This window comes from Exophiala aquamarina (genome assembly GCF_000709125.1).
Source record: "Exophiala aquamarina CBS 119918 chromosome Unknown aczIA-supercont1.1, whole genome shotgun sequence".
Lineage (NCBI taxonomy): Eukaryota > Fungi > Ascomycota > Eurotiomycetes > Chaetothyriales > Herpotrichiellaceae > Exophiala > Exophiala aquamarina.
The window spans coordinates 4,120,022-4,136,163 of NW_013550587.1; the positions used below are offsets into that span (position 1 = coordinate 4,120,022).

General features: G+C 52.5%; 5 protein-coding genes across 5 annotated transcripts; 2 read left to right on the top strand and 3 right to left on the bottom strand.

The window, feature by feature from the left end:
* Nucleotides 1-1,168: 1,168 nt before the first annotated feature.
* A1O9_01454 (uncharacterized protein) lies at nt 1,169-2,335 on the top strand (the record flags this gene model as incomplete). The annotated part of the gene is made up of 1 exon (XM_013410612.1): nt 1,169-2,335. The coding sequence occupies one exon, from the start codon at nt 1,169-1,171 to the stop codon at nt 2,333-2,335; it is 1,167 nt and encodes a 388-aa protein (XP_013266066.1).
* A 551-nt stretch (nt 2,336-2,886) lies between these two features.
* Nucleotides 2,887-4,617, bottom strand: A1O9_01455 (uncharacterized protein; the record flags this gene model as incomplete). Its single annotated transcript, XM_013410613.1, has 1 exon — nt 2,887-4,617. One exon carries the CDS (start codon nt 4,615-4,617, stop codon nt 2,887-2,889), a length of 1,731 nt encoding a protein of 576 aa, XP_013266067.1.
* A 464-nt stretch (nt 4,618-5,081) lies between these two features.
* A1O9_01456 (uncharacterized protein) lies at nt 5,082-7,199 on the top strand (the record flags this gene model as incomplete). Its single annotated transcript, XM_013410614.1, has 1 exon — nt 5,082-7,199. One exon carries the CDS (start codon nt 5,082-5,084, stop codon nt 7,197-7,199), a length of 2,118 nt encoding a protein of 705 aa, XP_013266068.1.
* A 221-nt stretch (nt 7,200-7,420) lies between these two features.
* A1O9_01457 (uncharacterized protein) lies at nt 7,421-10,180 on the bottom strand (the record flags this gene model as incomplete). Its single annotated transcript, XM_013410615.1, has 1 exon — nt 7,421-10,180. One exon carries the CDS (start codon nt 10,178-10,180, stop codon nt 7,421-7,423), a length of 2,760 nt encoding a protein of 919 aa, XP_013266069.1.
* Nucleotides 10,181-11,015: 835 nt separating this feature from the next.
* On the bottom strand, nt 11,016-11,570 carry A1O9_01458 (uncharacterized protein; the record flags this gene model as incomplete). Its single annotated transcript, XM_013410616.1, has 1 exon — nt 11,016-11,570. One exon carries the CDS (start codon nt 11,568-11,570, stop codon nt 11,016-11,018), a length of 555 nt encoding a protein of 184 aa, XP_013266070.1.
* Between the last annotated feature and the right edge of the window lie 4,572 nt (nt 11,571-16,142).

Here is a 16,142-nt window from a genome sequence, read left to right on the forward strand (position 1 = left end):
TTTTTGCTGGAATCGCACATACCTCAGATATCCCGCCTCCATGCTTGAGCGTTGTAAAACAAAAATTTCCTTTCATCGACACCGATCGCTCCCTTATTCGTCGCGTGTTTTCATTGGATTTCGCGTATCAAGTTTGTCGACGGCCTCTAGGAGAACATTTAACCATCAGACATATTCCAGGGTCGGTCTTTCAAGGACCTCACACCAATTTAGACGCCTCATGATCATTTTTCTATTTCCCACATGCTATCATACATCTCGTTGACAGTAAATAGGTGCTCAGAGCTCTGTCGCGTGACATGGACCGGCAGCCAAGGCTAACCGCCATAGCCTTGCCCTTGGCCGCCAAGAAGTACAAGTCTTTCGATATGTACCCTAGGTAGGTATCTATCTATCTACCTTAAGCAGTCCAAGTCTTTGTGTTGATCTCTCCTTAGGGACTTAGGCCCGCGACTCCCTTTCTCAAAAATACAACAATGCCCAGCATGGAAGAAGCTTCTCCGTTACCCTAAGACACAGCTCCCACCGTGGCGTTTGAAGAGATCCCCCACCTGAGCGGGAAGGCCTTTTCGTGCCTCTTTTGACGAGAGGACTTGGGGAAATCTGACTATTTTATTATGCCTGTGATCTTTGTTGGACAAAGGTGGAGCGTGGACTTGATTTCAAATACTGCAATCACGATCCGGAGCTATCGGTTTCACCCGTTGCATCACACAGAGAGGGCGCGTGAGAGAGAGAGCACTCGTCCGAAAGCACGTCCGCTTTGAGCATATGTACATCGCGACTCAGACTGACCAGTTACGACATATGGCTGTGGACGAGTCAGACATTGGAAGAAGTGGGTTTTCTGTTAGTCAGGGATGTTGGTTTGGAAGCGCAACGAGTGGTATCACTTTCTGCATTTCTGCAAGGCGGGGTGCTCTAGTGTATAGATTGGATACTTCAGTGCTCGATCCTCTCGCAAAACTATCGTACTCACTCGACTCTAGTTGATCGTTGTTGAAGGGGCATAATCCGGGGAATGATATTTCATGTCAGCTGCCGTAGCCGAGGTTTCGCCGGGTATGATTTCTCCAATTTTGTCGCATGCCCATATTGTTGTAAATTCGCCTTCCCCAGAGTCACAGACCTCTGGTTCGTCGGCTACCAACAACAGTTGCAGACCGATATGCCTCTGATAGAAGAGCTCCCAGTCAACAATTCGACGACACGGCCTTCTCATGGCTGGACCTATGTGACCGACAATGCCAGCGGTGGCCAACCCTCATCCGGCCCTTTCAAATCGCGCAAACGTGGGCGAGACGGCGGTGCCACGGTGACCGCACAAGCTGCCAATAGACTCTCTGCGAAACAAGAGAAAGCGATCCAACAGCGCTTGAATGATCTGGGCAAGGAAAATCACAGAGACGTGCACATACCGATCCCGAAGAGAGAAGGCAGGAAGGCAGGAAAAGAGCGGAAGACCACCCAGAATGTCCGAAGGATTCTCGGCTACAGCAGAACATTTCAACATTACCTCGCTGATGAAGAGGCTGGCACGAACCCATATGGGAGCGCTGGGGTCGTTGCGGTGAATCCCGCTGCTGCTGCTGCTGCTGCTGCTACTATTCACGGTGGACAGCCTTCGGGTGGACGGGCAGATTCAAAGAGAAAGAGCGTGGCCAATACATCATCAACGGCCGCACAGAAAAAATCGACAGCTGCGGCTTCACTACCACCATCGAAACGATCGGGGTCGTCAAGGCAAACTGTATCTTCACGAAGGCCTGCGACACCGATAAAGAAGGAGAAGTCAGATGCCGGAGAAGACGTAAAGATGAACGACGGTCCAGCTACATCATCACCACCACCACCACCAACAACAGTGACAGGACCAGGATTAGGACAACCCGCCAGCAAATCACCTACGACTCCAGCACCAGCTCAAAAATCACCACAGTCGAAACAGTCCCTGCCCGTCGCCGCTACTGGCCCCAACCTGACCGACAACACTCCAGCACCGAACCCGGAAACGTACGACCCAGTCCACGACCACGACCCACTACTCAAAACACTGTCCCTCCCGAAAAAGCCCTCCGACCGGCTGATGGCGGCGCTGCTTGCCGAGCCGCCGCTCAGCTACACGGCGGCGCGTGCGAAACCGCTCGCCCAGGCACCGAGCGTCGAAGGCGGGAGCAACCTGCTGCTCGCAAAGCCGGCCCGCCACTTCTGCGCCATCTGTGGTTATTGGGGCAAGGTGCGGTGTAAGCGTGCCGGCTGTGGCGAGAGGGTCTGTGGCCTGCTCGAGTGCTGGAGGGCGCATGAGGGCGTGTGTAGCAGTCTGGGTGCTTATTGATTGCTGTGCCTGATTGGGTTGGTCTATGTCCCCACTCGCGCGCTGTTATCCGAGAGACCAAGGAAATGCATTCATACTGTACTATAAGCTGGGAGACAGGGGCTTTCAATCAATATGATACCCTCCTTGGGCGTGCTGAGGTTCTTTTGCTCCCTGCGTTTTAGCGAGCGAGTCGGGTTGGATGTCCATATACATGGCTTATGAAGATTATAAGTTCCGCCCCCGAAATGGGGCCTGATATGAATTGATACCCACACGCCCTTTTTCACGCGTCTCCACGACCGGGGAAATGAGACATGTCATTTTGAAACAGTGGGAAACAACGTTTGAAGCCTTTCATTCTTATTAGGTGCTCTACCTCCACAGCCAACATATAACTCTCTAGCTAGCACTATCATTAGTATCACTGTTTCACAATTGGCCTTGGCCGTAGCCTTGCCCTTGCGCACCCAAGACCGGGTTTTACACTACGAATAGGGGCCTCCCGCTAACAAAGAATTTTTCCTTCACTTTTGTAAATAAGGCATCCGGAGTGCCTTGTGTACGCGGTACTAGCTCATTCTCCTAGTACCGCAGACACCACAGATGCCCGTGTCCCCTGAATTCAGGTATCCCGCCGTCGGCCCATCTCTGCACACCTCGCTCTTACACGACCAGTGCCGTGGGTCTTTAGCGGGGTCGATGACATGGGAGCACGCCAAACAGGTGGAGTTCATGCGCGGGTTTTCCAGTGAACAGATTGGACAGATGATCGGGGATGAAGAGGAGGGCGCGGAAGCCTTCGTCCCGTGGCTGTTATTTACCCTTCCCGGGGGTGGAGTGGAAGGAGAATGGGAAGGAGAATGGTCTGAGTTGATGGCTGTCTTTGGCCATTCTTCTGTCTCTTTTGAAGCCACGGCCGATGATGAGAATCGACGAGGAACCGCAGGCTTAACCAAGAAGCTTTTTCTCGGTGGAGAAGTGGGCGCTGTCCTGTATGGGGGCTGAGTCTGATTACACGGGGCCTGGGCTGCACTGGTGACCGGCTGGCGACCTGATACCCTTATGGACGAAGCTGACAACAATAATGGGTCTTGAGCGTGTCTCTGTTGTTGGGTGTCCTCTGCGGCAAATGTGTCAGACATTGCGATTTCACCAATTGTGTTTCGTGGATCTTTATCGCAATCACCATCATAGCCATCACCATCTGCGTCGTGGTCTGGCTCTGAATCCCGGTCCCCGGGTGATCTGTGCATGTGGCTGGTGTGCTGTTGAATTGGTTTGAAATAACGATGTAAGTTTTCGAGCTCGGTCATTTCTTGCTTGACGTTGATATCGTCCGTATCCTCGTCGTCACAGACCCTGACCATCCCCTGGCCCCTACCGTCAAGTAGCTTTTCCCCGTTCAGGTCCAAGGCGTCTTCTTGTCCTGCATCCACGGTGTCTTCTTCGTATTGGTCATCGAGTTCGTCATCGGGGTCATCACGCTTCGGGGTAGTATTTTCACCAGCCCTATTGGCCGCGAATCTTGCCAATGCTGCTGCTGCTCTCAACTCTCGGCCTCGCTTGCTCTGAGCGACACGAGGCTTCCCACCAATTGGCCCTTTCTTGTTGATCTCGAGGGCAAGGCGTTGATCTTCGTCTTCTCCGAGGGTCACACCGTTCTTGCCAAATTTGCGCTCGATTCGCCGGTCTTGTTTTTCCCTCCATGTCAATTCAGGCTTGTCTTGTGCTCCCCGAGCCTTTCGCTTTCTTCTTCGGCTACGATATGTTCCACCGCAAAGTGGCAAACCTTCGAGATCTTGACTGCTGAGTATGTTGTTGCCCATTACAACACCCATCTCATTTAGTGTCCTACCACTACCCCAAAACCCCTCCCCAGTGTAGCCTTTAGACCACAGCGCTTTCATCTCCTCCGCGTAGAGATTTCTTGTTTGCCAAAACAATTTTCCGTGGTTCATGTGTGAATTGTGAGCCAATTCGTGCATCATGACCATTTGAACCATATTGAATGGGACCCACCCACCGGATTTACTCCGAAGAACGAGCTGAATGATTTCTCCATTGTTGAAATTCCTGCCAATAAACTCCCGGTTCGGCTCATATTCCTCTAGTGTTGTGACAGACAGGTAGTGTTTCTTCATCAACGGTAGACATTGCGCGGCAATCGCACGAAGAAACGTGTCAGCGAGGTCGTATTCGGCCTTGCTAGCAGCGGGTCGTTCCAGAGGCTTGATGAAGATAATGCGCTCATTGGGGTGAGACGATCTTTGGTGATTGAGGCGCAGTGTATTTAGGGGCATGATGACACGACCGGAGCTAAAGTTGTTAGAATAATCATTGGGATAGAGGGTTGTTGCGTTGTGGCAAGAGCATAGAGAATGAAGCGGCCGTGAGAGGCCGCTCGCCGCTGGGTGAGTGAAAATAGAGGGGCAATTCGCTCTAGAATTACGCGATCGCGTAAAGTGCTTTGCACGCGCTCACGTGATAAGACTCTAGTTCATAACTAGTTAGTCCTTTCCTGCGTCTGAGCCGAGGCTCAACAACGCCATCTCACATGGATGTTGATTGAAACCTGAACCTCATACCACTTTTGTCATCATCTGGTCTCCGCAAGGCATCGGCGACGAACCGGAGAAGATGCGGGGATTTGCCAATGTGGATCCATTGTGCCGATAGTTTGAATCGTATATGAAGAAATTCAAACAGAAAAGGCGAATTCCGTCTGAAATATCTCTTCTGACACCGCAGAGCCTCGCCACCCATCATGTCAGGACCCAAAGCCTCGTCGTCAACTTCGGGCTTCTTCCAGGCCTTGCCAGTGGTGCCAGCCCAATACACTTCTTCTCAAGCCACCCGTGCGAATCATGGTCTCTCAGACGATCCAATATTTTCACGTATCCTTTCAATTTACCTTCCTGAACCACTGCCAGCTCACGTCAGCTCTCAGCTACACAATTTCTCTAGACTAGTACTCGCACCTTCCACCCTGCAACATACAGTCGACTGTGACATAGATCTCCCAACTTTACACCCGCTGACTACCTTCGGTGAGGAGAACAAAGTTTCTGCACTTCGGACTAGCGAAGGATGGCGTGTTCTGAAACGAATCGAGACCGAGGCTGGCGTTGTAGGGTACGGCTACCCTCAGTCGGGGGTTCAGCAGAAATTCAACCGAAGGGCGCATCAGTTTGCAACATTACACTTATGGCATGGTACTGCCGCTGTGACGACATGTCCCATGGCTATGACCGATGGAGCAGCTGTCCTCCTTCGACGCCACCTTGATGATCCCGATGGGGATCAGCCAGGCCGAGGGCGAGTTTTCCTCGAGGCTTATCGCCGCCTTGTATCTTTAGATCCAAGCTACGCCTGGACGAGTGGCCAGTGGATGACTGAGAGAAGTGGAGGCAGCGATGTTCGTGGCACGGAAACAGTTGCCCGACGACTCACAGAGTCGGAACTCCAAGCGGGTGTCAAAGCTGAACGAGATCAAGACGCCATCGGTCTTCCTCTGGGGCCGTGGCTTGTTGATGGCTTCAAGTGGTTTTCCTCAGCTACAGATGCTGATATGGCGGTTCTACTTGCGCAAACAAGCAAAGGACTGAGTGCCTTTTGCGCTCCACTCCGTCGACGAACTGGAAATTCCACGTCCACACAAGCAACGGAGATGAACGGTGTGCGCATCCAACGCCTCAAAAGCAAACTCGGCACCAAAGGCGTGCCGACAGCAGAGCTAGAGCTCAGGTCAATGCGAGCCTGGCTCATCGGCAGTGAGGGGCAAGGCGTGAAAGAGATCAGCTCGATCCTCAACATCACACGGCTCCACACTGCCGCCGGCGCGAATGGGACCTTAGCTCGCGGTCTCGCCGTGAGTCGCGCATACACCAAAGTCCGCAAAGTGCGCGGGCAAGTGCTGTCCGACAACCCACAGCACCTTGCGTGGATGGCTAGCGAGACGGTGAAATATCGCGCCAACGCACACTTGGTGGCTCTGAACGTGGCGCTCCTCGGAGCCAGCGAGCAGGGCCGTGAGGCCGTTGCCGACACGAAGGCGGCGTCGGTCTTGATTCCAGAGGATAAAGCCCAGATCGACATGCTCCTCCGGCTGCTCACACCGGTGATGAAAGCACAGGTGTCACTCAACTCGGTCTCGGGATTGCGCGCATGCATGGAGTCCCTGGGCGGGGTCGGGTACTGCGAGAACAACGAGGACGGCGGGGTGATGAATATCGCACGCCTGTTCCGCGACTGTGTCGTGAACACCATCTGGGAAGGCACCACCAGCGTCATGGCCGAGGACGTCTTGAGGGTTCTCCTGCCAAAGACCAAAACCAATGCCAACTCCACCATCAAAACCAGCACAGCTAGCAACACTAAGCCCCAAGCGCCCATCCCCACCACCTTGGATAGCATCCTGGGGACATGGATGCGGCACGTGCTCACGCACGTAGCGAAGCACGCCGTTCCAACACGGACATTCAGCGCCGAGATCGAGATGATCGAGACGCGGTATCGGGCGCTGAACGAGCTGATCCGCGACACGGACGACGCAGGCGAGCTGCATTGGCGCGGAAGAGAAGTGCTCGAGGCCGTCGAGGCCATCGCAAGTGCATGCCTGCTGCTCTTTGACGCCAGCGTCGTCGACCATGATGACGCCGTATTCGCCGTCGCGCGACGCTGGGTCAAGGGATATGTCGCCCTGCCTAGAGATAGGCTCTACAAGGACAGAGATTTCGATTGGAACGTCGAGGTCGCGCTTGATCGGCTGATCTTCCTTGGTCCCCAGCCTGATGCGCTTGGAGGACGAATTGAGCCAAGTGTGAATCCGAGTCAGAGTGCGTCCTCCCAGGCCCAGGGAGCCGCTCTGCAGGCAAAATTGTAGGACCAGTGCATTCCCATCCAGGCATAGTCATAGTCTTGGGACCTCGCTTGCAATGCGAAATGAGCAACAATCAATTCAGTGGGATCCTCGTCTGCAGTGCATCTCTCCCCGGCAAGAGCGTTCGATCATTCTTTTTCACGTCGGATTTCTATATTTTGCTGCTTAATCTAGTGTATATGATCCAAATCAAATATACAGTATTTATACCTCAATATTCCCAATCATGCGAAACAGTTACAAATTCTTCCGACGAAACCTGCCAGCGGCGACAGATTTGGCGCCACAGGACCAGTCACGGGTCCAGGTGCTGTGACTGTGGGCACGACGAGTACTCGGTCTCCTATTTCCATCCATTCCACAGTGCTCATGAACCGGAATGTTATCTTAATACTCTTTTCTAGTGTCCAAACATCACGCTCCTTCCCCTTTTTAGTCATCGCATGCACGTCCGCCTCGTCGTCGCTGTCAAATCGGAAGACCTCAGTCTCCGACTGCACCTCAGCGTCGTCATTCTCTCTTCCTTCTTTTTCGTCATCAAGAGCCACGGCAGTCACTTTGACCGCACCGCGGATGCTATTTACGTAAACGAGCGCGTGTCCGCCAAGTATCAATGGTGGAGAGTTCCTCTGAGCAAAATCAGATGATGGAAACACTGCCGAGAATGAGCGATAACCTGTCAGATCTTGGCGTTCCTGGAAATAGCCTGACCGTGATGAGTCAATTAGGACCATTCCTTTCCTTGCTCGCTCGAGGAGGTTTAGGTCGGTATGTTCGAGCGTGACCAACTCCACCCCGACGGTCCCAGTCTCGCCTCGCTGTAGTTGACCGACGGGAAGGCGGAGATTACGCAGAGACACGATGCGCACGGATAAAAGCGGCCCGCTCGTGTCATGCAAATGGGAGGCACTCTTGGCATTTCCAGTGGGTGAGTAAGCCATGGAGGCGACGCTTGCGAGTCTCTCGGACTGCATGGTCTCAGATGTAGAGCATGAGAATGGTTGCAGGGTCTGGGAACGTGCTGAAGTGGAACTCGAAGTAGGATCCGAGTTCATGGGGAGCGGCCCTAATTTCAAAATACTGCCCACCGTCACGGTTCCTGCCGCAACATGCCCGCAAAGAACAATTCCTTGGCGATGCAGTATGTCATCCTGATCTGTCGAGTAGACCCTAGATGGTGGAATGCTAAAGACTTCATCAACATGAAAGAGCGCTGACTCAGGCGCGCGTTGCATGGAAGGCAAATCGTGCACTGCCAATGCTTCTGGCGATTTCAAACAACGAAACAAAGCATGTATTTTGCTAATACCAGAACCCGTTATTGTACTTGTCATAACAATCGGTACACATCGTAGGGAGTCAGCACTGGACGTGGATCTCATGAGAGAATTAATCTCAGCCACATCTGTTGCCTTGACGATTTGCAAATCCCGGAGCAGGTCAGCGCCTTCACAAACAGTGATGGGCCCTACTGTGCTGCTAAGTATCACGGGCTTGCGGCCAGCGGCTTTCAAAGCAGAAAGAATCCGTGCCAGGACCATCCGCAGTCCAGCCTTATTCGCAAGGTCCATCTTTGTGATAGCAATGACCAAAGGTATCTGCATCCGTAGACAGAGATCAAGATGTGATGCAGAGATATCGATGGTATTTGGGGTGTCGTTGACCTTGCTATGATCTGACACGACAGTGGTTGTTGCAGCAGAAGGATCCACTAGTCCGCTTTGCTGGTCATGGTCGTTGGCAGCAACGCAGAGAACAGTCCAAGCTGGATTCCATGAAACCAATGCTCGGAAAGTAGACTTTGCGAAACGTGGCAAGCCAGGCGAGTCTGAAACGAAGACCAGCCGTTGCGAGAGATTATGGATGTCTATCCATGATGACACATCCCCAGAAGCATAGTTGATCACCAAGTTTGACCCGGAGATATCCTCAGCATAGCCGATGAGTTCTTGGGCAACTGAGCTTGTGATTCCAGACGCGATTTCATGTCTATGCTTGAGCAAGGACAGGCGACTTTTCCCCCGGCCATTGTCACGGACAGAGGTCGAGAGAGTCCCCAACAGGGATGATTTTCCTGACGCCGTGGCGCCAAGCAGGGTGACTCGTATTTGTTCCGTTGGGGCCTTTCTAGGCATCGAAGCTAATGAATGATCCAAGCTGGACGAGGCCTTATTGAAGGCAGGAACGATAGGCGTTGCGTCTAAGATCTCGGGCTTCCTGGAGTCTGGATGAACAAGAACTTCGGCAACCCAGAGTTTGTCCTGCCGCCTTTGCTCCTGAGAGTTGCCCTCCTCAGTGTCTACCCATTCACATGAGCCCACAGCCACTTTCCGTAGGACCTTGGTGACGCATCCTAGACTTGCAGCCATGGCTTGCAGGTTGTGCAAACTCTCTTGCAATTCGTCCTCCAGCAGTCCGACCAGCGTGCCATCGTCCGCGATTCCAATCTCGTAGAGGGCGCCTTGGCTCTCCTCTAGGCCAGGCAAAAGCTTTGCCGGACGGTCTGGGACACCCAGTTTTGGGGTTGCTTCGGGCAACAGGGGCAAAACCAGATCTGCATTTGAGGAAGAATGGAACGGCGACGACTGCTGCAGTCGCCACAGTAACTGAGTTGTCAGTTGATGTAATCTATTCTGACGCACTTGAGTAGACGGCTGTGTAGCAGAACGATCTAGGGGCGATGCACTCATTGATTGCAGACTTCCTGCTGTTTGCGACGCAGTGGGTTGTAACGATGTTGATAGCGGAGTGGCACCAGAAATGGAGCGGAAGTTTCGCCTTGGGCGTAGGAGCAGATGAAGTTTGTATTCTGTAGGACCATCGTGCTGTTCAGCTTCAAGCTTGAAGATCCCAGGCAAGGCTCTTGCATTCCCACCAACCGGTGCTTGGATGAACTGTAGTGGTTGTGGAGTAGATGTTCCTGGTGTCGACCAGGGAGAGTGGATTCGAGGGGGTTCATCCTGATATGTAAAGATGGAGGCCATTATGATGAAGATGTGGCGCCTATGCAGATCCCCATATCACTATGGTAACCTATGTGCGCCGTGCAGAGATATATTGGAAGGTGTCCGAGATAATAATTGAGTGTTTGTGCGAGAGTAGCAGAATAGCTGAGACATGTGCATCATTCCGACGACTGCGAAGAATACTATTTGGCGGACTCGAGGATCCAGAAGACGCTGTTGAGGTTCAATGTGCAGTTGCGCATGAAGCAAGACACATCATACATAGGTTCCTCTAAAGATGTGTGCAGGCTTGGTCTATGACGAGGTTTGAGTCACTTTCGAGATGCCAGTGATGTTGTTGAGTTGGAAGTAGGTAGAGTCATGCATTTCCCAACTCCGTAGCCTCGGGCGGGAGCACGTGTAGAAAACGTGACTCCGTTCTTCTCCCTCCGCCACCACGTCCTTCAAGTTCTTGGCACTTGATTGAAAATGGGCAGCTCCCTCTTCCCGACCCACTACTCCGTAGTGAGATACTATACGACTATCTACCCAGATAGGGACCTTGGAAATTACTAGTTCCCCTACCACTGCCGTCAGCATCAAGAGTTATCAAGGGTCATCTGATTCATTCAAGGGTATCTCGGGTATCTGTAGACTTTGTTCATCATGAAGGGCAAGATTCGTTGGTCAAGACGTCCAGGATCATGGGTGGCTCCAGGAAAGCAGAGGCCGTTAGAGGGCTAGAAGTAGAGTAGGGCTCGGTGACAGCCCAGGACTGGGTGCTAGCAATTCTTCTGGGATGCAATGCCTATCCTCTCGCGAAGCCATGCCTCTCTGGAGCGTGGCCTGAACAGCGCGGAATAGCCTGGTCCTGTTACTTGCTCTTCTCTTCCCCTTCCGAAACTTTCTCCCACTCACTGTCCGTGCTGATATAGCCGGAGCCCTCGCCCAGACTACGGCGTCGTCTTAGGACTTCACCACTATCCGATGTCCTCTGTTCTGCGGGCGCTGAAGATGAATCCTTTGGCTTATCATGTGGCAGCCTTGACGGCGGGGCAAGCGATGTTGATTTCGCTGTTGGTATTATTGGTGGCGGCGTGGATGGTAATTTGAACACTGGAGGGGCTGGGGTGTTTTCGGTTTCCGTATCGCTGGCATTGTCTGGCTCCGGGCTCTTCTCCTTCTTTCCTTCTCCTTCCTTTTGTGCCTTCTGCTCTCGCGCGATCTCTGCAGCGAACCAATTGATGGAGTACCAGAGCCCACCACAGATGGTGGACAGCACGAGGAAGTGTAGAGAATATGTAGCGACAAGGAGGATGAAGAGTAGCAGCTGGAGAGCGGCAAAGGCAGCATTCGTTGCGATCAGCAGAGTCGGGGTGGGACCTGGTGTGAAGATGGAATTCCAGAGTTCCTCAAGGAAAGAGGCCATGATTCAAGTGATGATGTTGGTCTTGTTGTTCCGTAGACCGTGTTGCGCAGCGTCAAAAGCAAAGGACGCGAACTGTTGCCCCGCGCCTGGGGGTGATGACCAACTGCACCTTTCACTTCAGAATGCGCAGATACCAAGCGCTTGATAGACAGGCGAACAGATAGTGTTGGGAGGACAGTTTTACTTCTCTGGCCAGGCGCAATCAACTTGGAGAACGCAGAACTGCAAAGGTGGCATGGAATGCGGTGGCCCGGTTGACCCCAAGTCGAAGTGCGAGGAAGATGTCATTATCAAAATTGGAAGTCATGTGGCTGGGGCCTGGCCTGACTTAGTCAGCAGCCTCTGGCAGCCGACCGGGTGCGACCATCCCTCAACGACTGAACGGCCTAGGTAAATCCAAATTCGAGAGACTGCTATCTATGTACGGAGGACGACCTCTTCGAATTCATTGCCCGTCAATAGAGCGAGGATCTCTCGACCCGAGGAGAGCAGTGTCTTTTAAGTAGCATCTCTGCAAGTTGATCTCTTCGTCACACACCAAGTGATCCCAGTCATGTCCCGCTTTTCCCCAGCCGATTAATGTTCATCATTCTCACCTTTTCCCACATAGCATTGACTCTTTGAGCCTCAATATATCATGATACCGAGGCCACGCCTTACTGACACTGGTGCGGCAGCAGCAGCAGCGGTAGCAAGGTTTCTTGAGTGGATTTTCTTCCATAACATGGTTGTCCTCCTAGGCCGAATGCCTGCCTCCGAACGACATCTGCGTTCGGTTGTACTGCACCTCCAGCTCATGGAATTTGGAGTGCGCGATTTGTGGACGTCTGGCTGGCCCGATCAAATCCTCCTAGTAGCTGTCAAGGTGGTTTTCTGGTGACAACAGGTGGTCTCAGGATACCTCATCATGAGCAACCTGAAAGAGACAGGATGCTCAAGTGGACAGGAGCTGAAGTCGAAATTGCATCACTAGACAAGGATCATCAAAAATCTGCGCAACAGTGTGCAGATGGGGTTGGGGGCAAGATTGAGGAGTTGATTGAGCAGTTCAAGGCTTTCTGCGACAGAGCGATCTGCGGATGCGGAGCGAAATAGAATTGGTTGTCCCGCGAGGAGGGCCTGATGCTATCGTCACGCCTCGCACATATGGATGCTTGTGTTTATTAATCTTTGATTGTGATGGCACATTAACTGCAGCGGATGCTACAGTAGCCCGTTGATCCCGACCCTCGTCGCGTTCTTGTTTACCGTACCTGACAAGCCGAAGGTGCCGCGGGCCATTGCTTGGGGCCCTTTGATGAATGGCTTCAATCTCTTACCAGTTCTGCGTCAATAATGTTCAATTCTCTGTGACAGCCCCATGAGCAATCTCTTGCATCAGTAACAACAGTTGCCAACACATCAAATGTTTAGTGCAGCTGAGGTTCGAAGGATTTTCTCGAACTGTGGCTAGTAATAGATGCATGGTCCAAGCTTTTAAAAATGGGATGGCTAGTGGTGGTCAGTGTGGCTGGTGTGGCTAGTGAGGCTAGTGAGGCTAGTGAGATCGCGAAGCCACAGCACTTTTCCCGCGGCTAATATTTCCCTGATGGCCAAACAAGGCTTTCAAGCCACACCAGGGGTCATCCTTTCGGTTGTTTGAGTCGCATTGAGCCTCACCTTGGTTTGATACTTCGGACGTTGGGGCTGAAGGAAGGCTAGTGATCAGGACCGTGGCACCTGCCCAGAGAGGCTACAGTCCCAGGAGGCCTCACAGGGCTGCTAGGTCAGCGGCAGGTTGGGGCTGATAGCTACTACATGTGGCGCCTGGTTGTATCAAGTGGCTCAGCAGCGTCTTAGGCCTTTTGACGCTGATGTTGGTGGCTTTCCAGGAGGATTCGACGTGCACTAGCCTTTACGATGCACGGTGTGTCGTAGATTAGTCATCGTCAAGGAACACTTTCACAGCATCAGGGCCAAGTTTCGAAGATGGTGATTCACGTCCAGTCGTAACTTCCCCATTCTGTCCCATGTCTGTGAACAATAATTATATGTGGGCTCGGCTCGTATACAGTAAGAAGCCTGGATGAGAGAGAGACAGGAGCCTTGGTTGGTGGAAGGGCGAGGCGGGGAGTGACTGCGTAGGGCTGCCCTGCAAGCGCCAATTGGCCTGGTCGCGATATCAAAGGAAAGCAAACGTAGCCTAAAAAGACTAGCGTGATACACTAGAGCACGCTAGATCGCACTAGGGTAATACTTGCCAATTTAGACTAATCATTCCATCCTTTTGGGCAAGCGTTGACTCTTTGACCGCGGTGGCCGCTAGCAACAACGACCCAACCCAAGTTCCAACCCAACCCACGCCAGCAAAGTCGACACCGCGACCTTGGGGAGTCAGGACTCAAAAGTCCCCCTTGTGCGACGTCCCGAGTAACTCTGACCCACGAGCACGAGCACAAGTAGTCAAAGTGACCTGCGTTGCACAGACTAAGCGAATTTCGTGGTTAGCAGTCGATACGAGCCAATCTACATCAGCACGGCCGGTGTTTTCTTGATGGTTCCGCCGCTCTCTCAATGTGAATGCTTGCCACTTTTGGGGGCGGAATTGGAAATTCCTCCCCGTTGCTTGATAGTCAGCAGTTCTCGTCATTAATTGCCAGTCACAGTCGAGCCTCAGTCGCTCAATTGGGTTCGACTGTGGGGTTTTGGTCTTTGGCCGACGTCCCGTCAAACTGTCATAGCTCTTTTGAGCAAATCGACTGCTGCTCAATCCTTTGCCGAACTGTTTGTGGAACGAGCACCCGCCACAATCCTCCAGTACCGCGGCCACTTTATCTCTTCCGATACGAGCTGGCATGGGTGCATCACATACTCTAGCAAATTACCTGAAGGGAGCCTCAGAGCGAAATATAATCTGAGGCTGGATGCAAGATCAAAAGAGATGCATGCCAGGATGCGAAGCCACCTGCCTTTTCGAGCTGATATGGATTAGTCATGATCGACTCGTAAACGACCGTCCATTAGGTGCGAGGTACTCGTAGGTATGTGCCGACTTGGCCAACCTCTTTGGACTGCACCGAAACCGATCCTTACTGCCAGAGGTTTGGAGGACCAGGTCCCCAATGCCAAGTGCTGTGGGTACTCTGTACCTATATTTCTATCCCACCAGGTGGTAGGCACAATGCTTGTGGCTCACGGCTTACCGGCTTTATGTTCTAGCCCTCAAACATACCAGCCTTACCCACACAAGACCCGTGGCGCCAGACTTGTGTTACGTTACGATATCCGCCCCCTCGGCACGTTTTGTCATTACAAACGTGGAACGCCAGACGTCCTTTCTGACAAAGGAACTGTTGTCATGTTTATGCCCATTCCCCCCTCCTCGTGGCCCCACTATGTCGAGGTTAATGTAAGTAAGCAGTGCTTACAGTGGCTGTGGTCGCTCCGCTCTCTATGGGTATTGGGCAGTGGGCTATGCTTCTACGGTAATGCTCTTGCCCGTTCCTAACGTTCTGACTGGCTCTCACTCGTGCTCCACGATCGGAGTACCCTTACCCTCACTCCATCCATCTCCAGATGTCATACACTTGGTCTTTCTACTTCTCCTTCCGCGTGGTTGAATCTTGAACTAAATCTTATCAAGGTTGGTCGCGCTTCGACTTATGATCGGGGTCAGGAACCGCCCCGAATTGCCCACTCTAAAGTGTTTGAATGCCACTTCTACTATACCCTGACACTGACACCAATCCTTCCTATGCAAATCACCCGCTTGGCCCCCTTCTGCTCTCTTCTCACAGTCTTCCCTAGACTCACCATTTCCTATTCTCCATATTGTTTGAGTGGCTCGCAAAGTGGCGTCGTCCCTCTCTAAAACCTGCCTCTTGAGCCACTGCTATCATTTTGGCCCTCGGGATCTATTCAAGGCCCCCAAATAGGATCGAGAGGCTGTCGACGGGGTGTATACTCCGTACGGTGTCAGAGGGTTGGTGTAGGGCTACGCTAAGCATAGTGGGTGGTCTTGAGAACAGTTTAACCGTCGAGGAAATCCACGTTTCTCATGCCATCAAACGCAACCCGCTTCCAACATTCATATATTCAGCCACAGAAGTCTGCAGTCAAAGTGCCGTGCCTTAATGTCACATATCATCCACGCATGAACCAATCGCTGAACCACACCGTCTGACCACTTTTGCCCTCTCGCCACAATCTCAAGTGTCAAGCCAACGCAGCATCCAAGCGAACTATTTCGAGACGCCGACAGGAAGCCACCCCACAGTCGCCATTCCGAGCCGTCAATCTTCCGCGCTCTTAACGCTCCCTAGGAAATCTGCAACTAGGATTTCTGATACTTTAAAAGCATCACAGAAGTGTCCCGAGCTTGCTCTTGCAGGCTCGATTCTCTCGGTCAACATTGCGAACCGGACCACCTCTCATTCAAACCCGCCCGTCCTATCTGCTTCTTCTTCTCTACCCGATCGCTCGGCTAAACAGGTTCGTGGTACAGAATATAGTCGTGCCAGGGTCTCGAGCACCAGCGCTCAAAGCGGTGGTCGACCCTCGGCACATCGCGTTAGAGACCCGCCCAGATCGTCC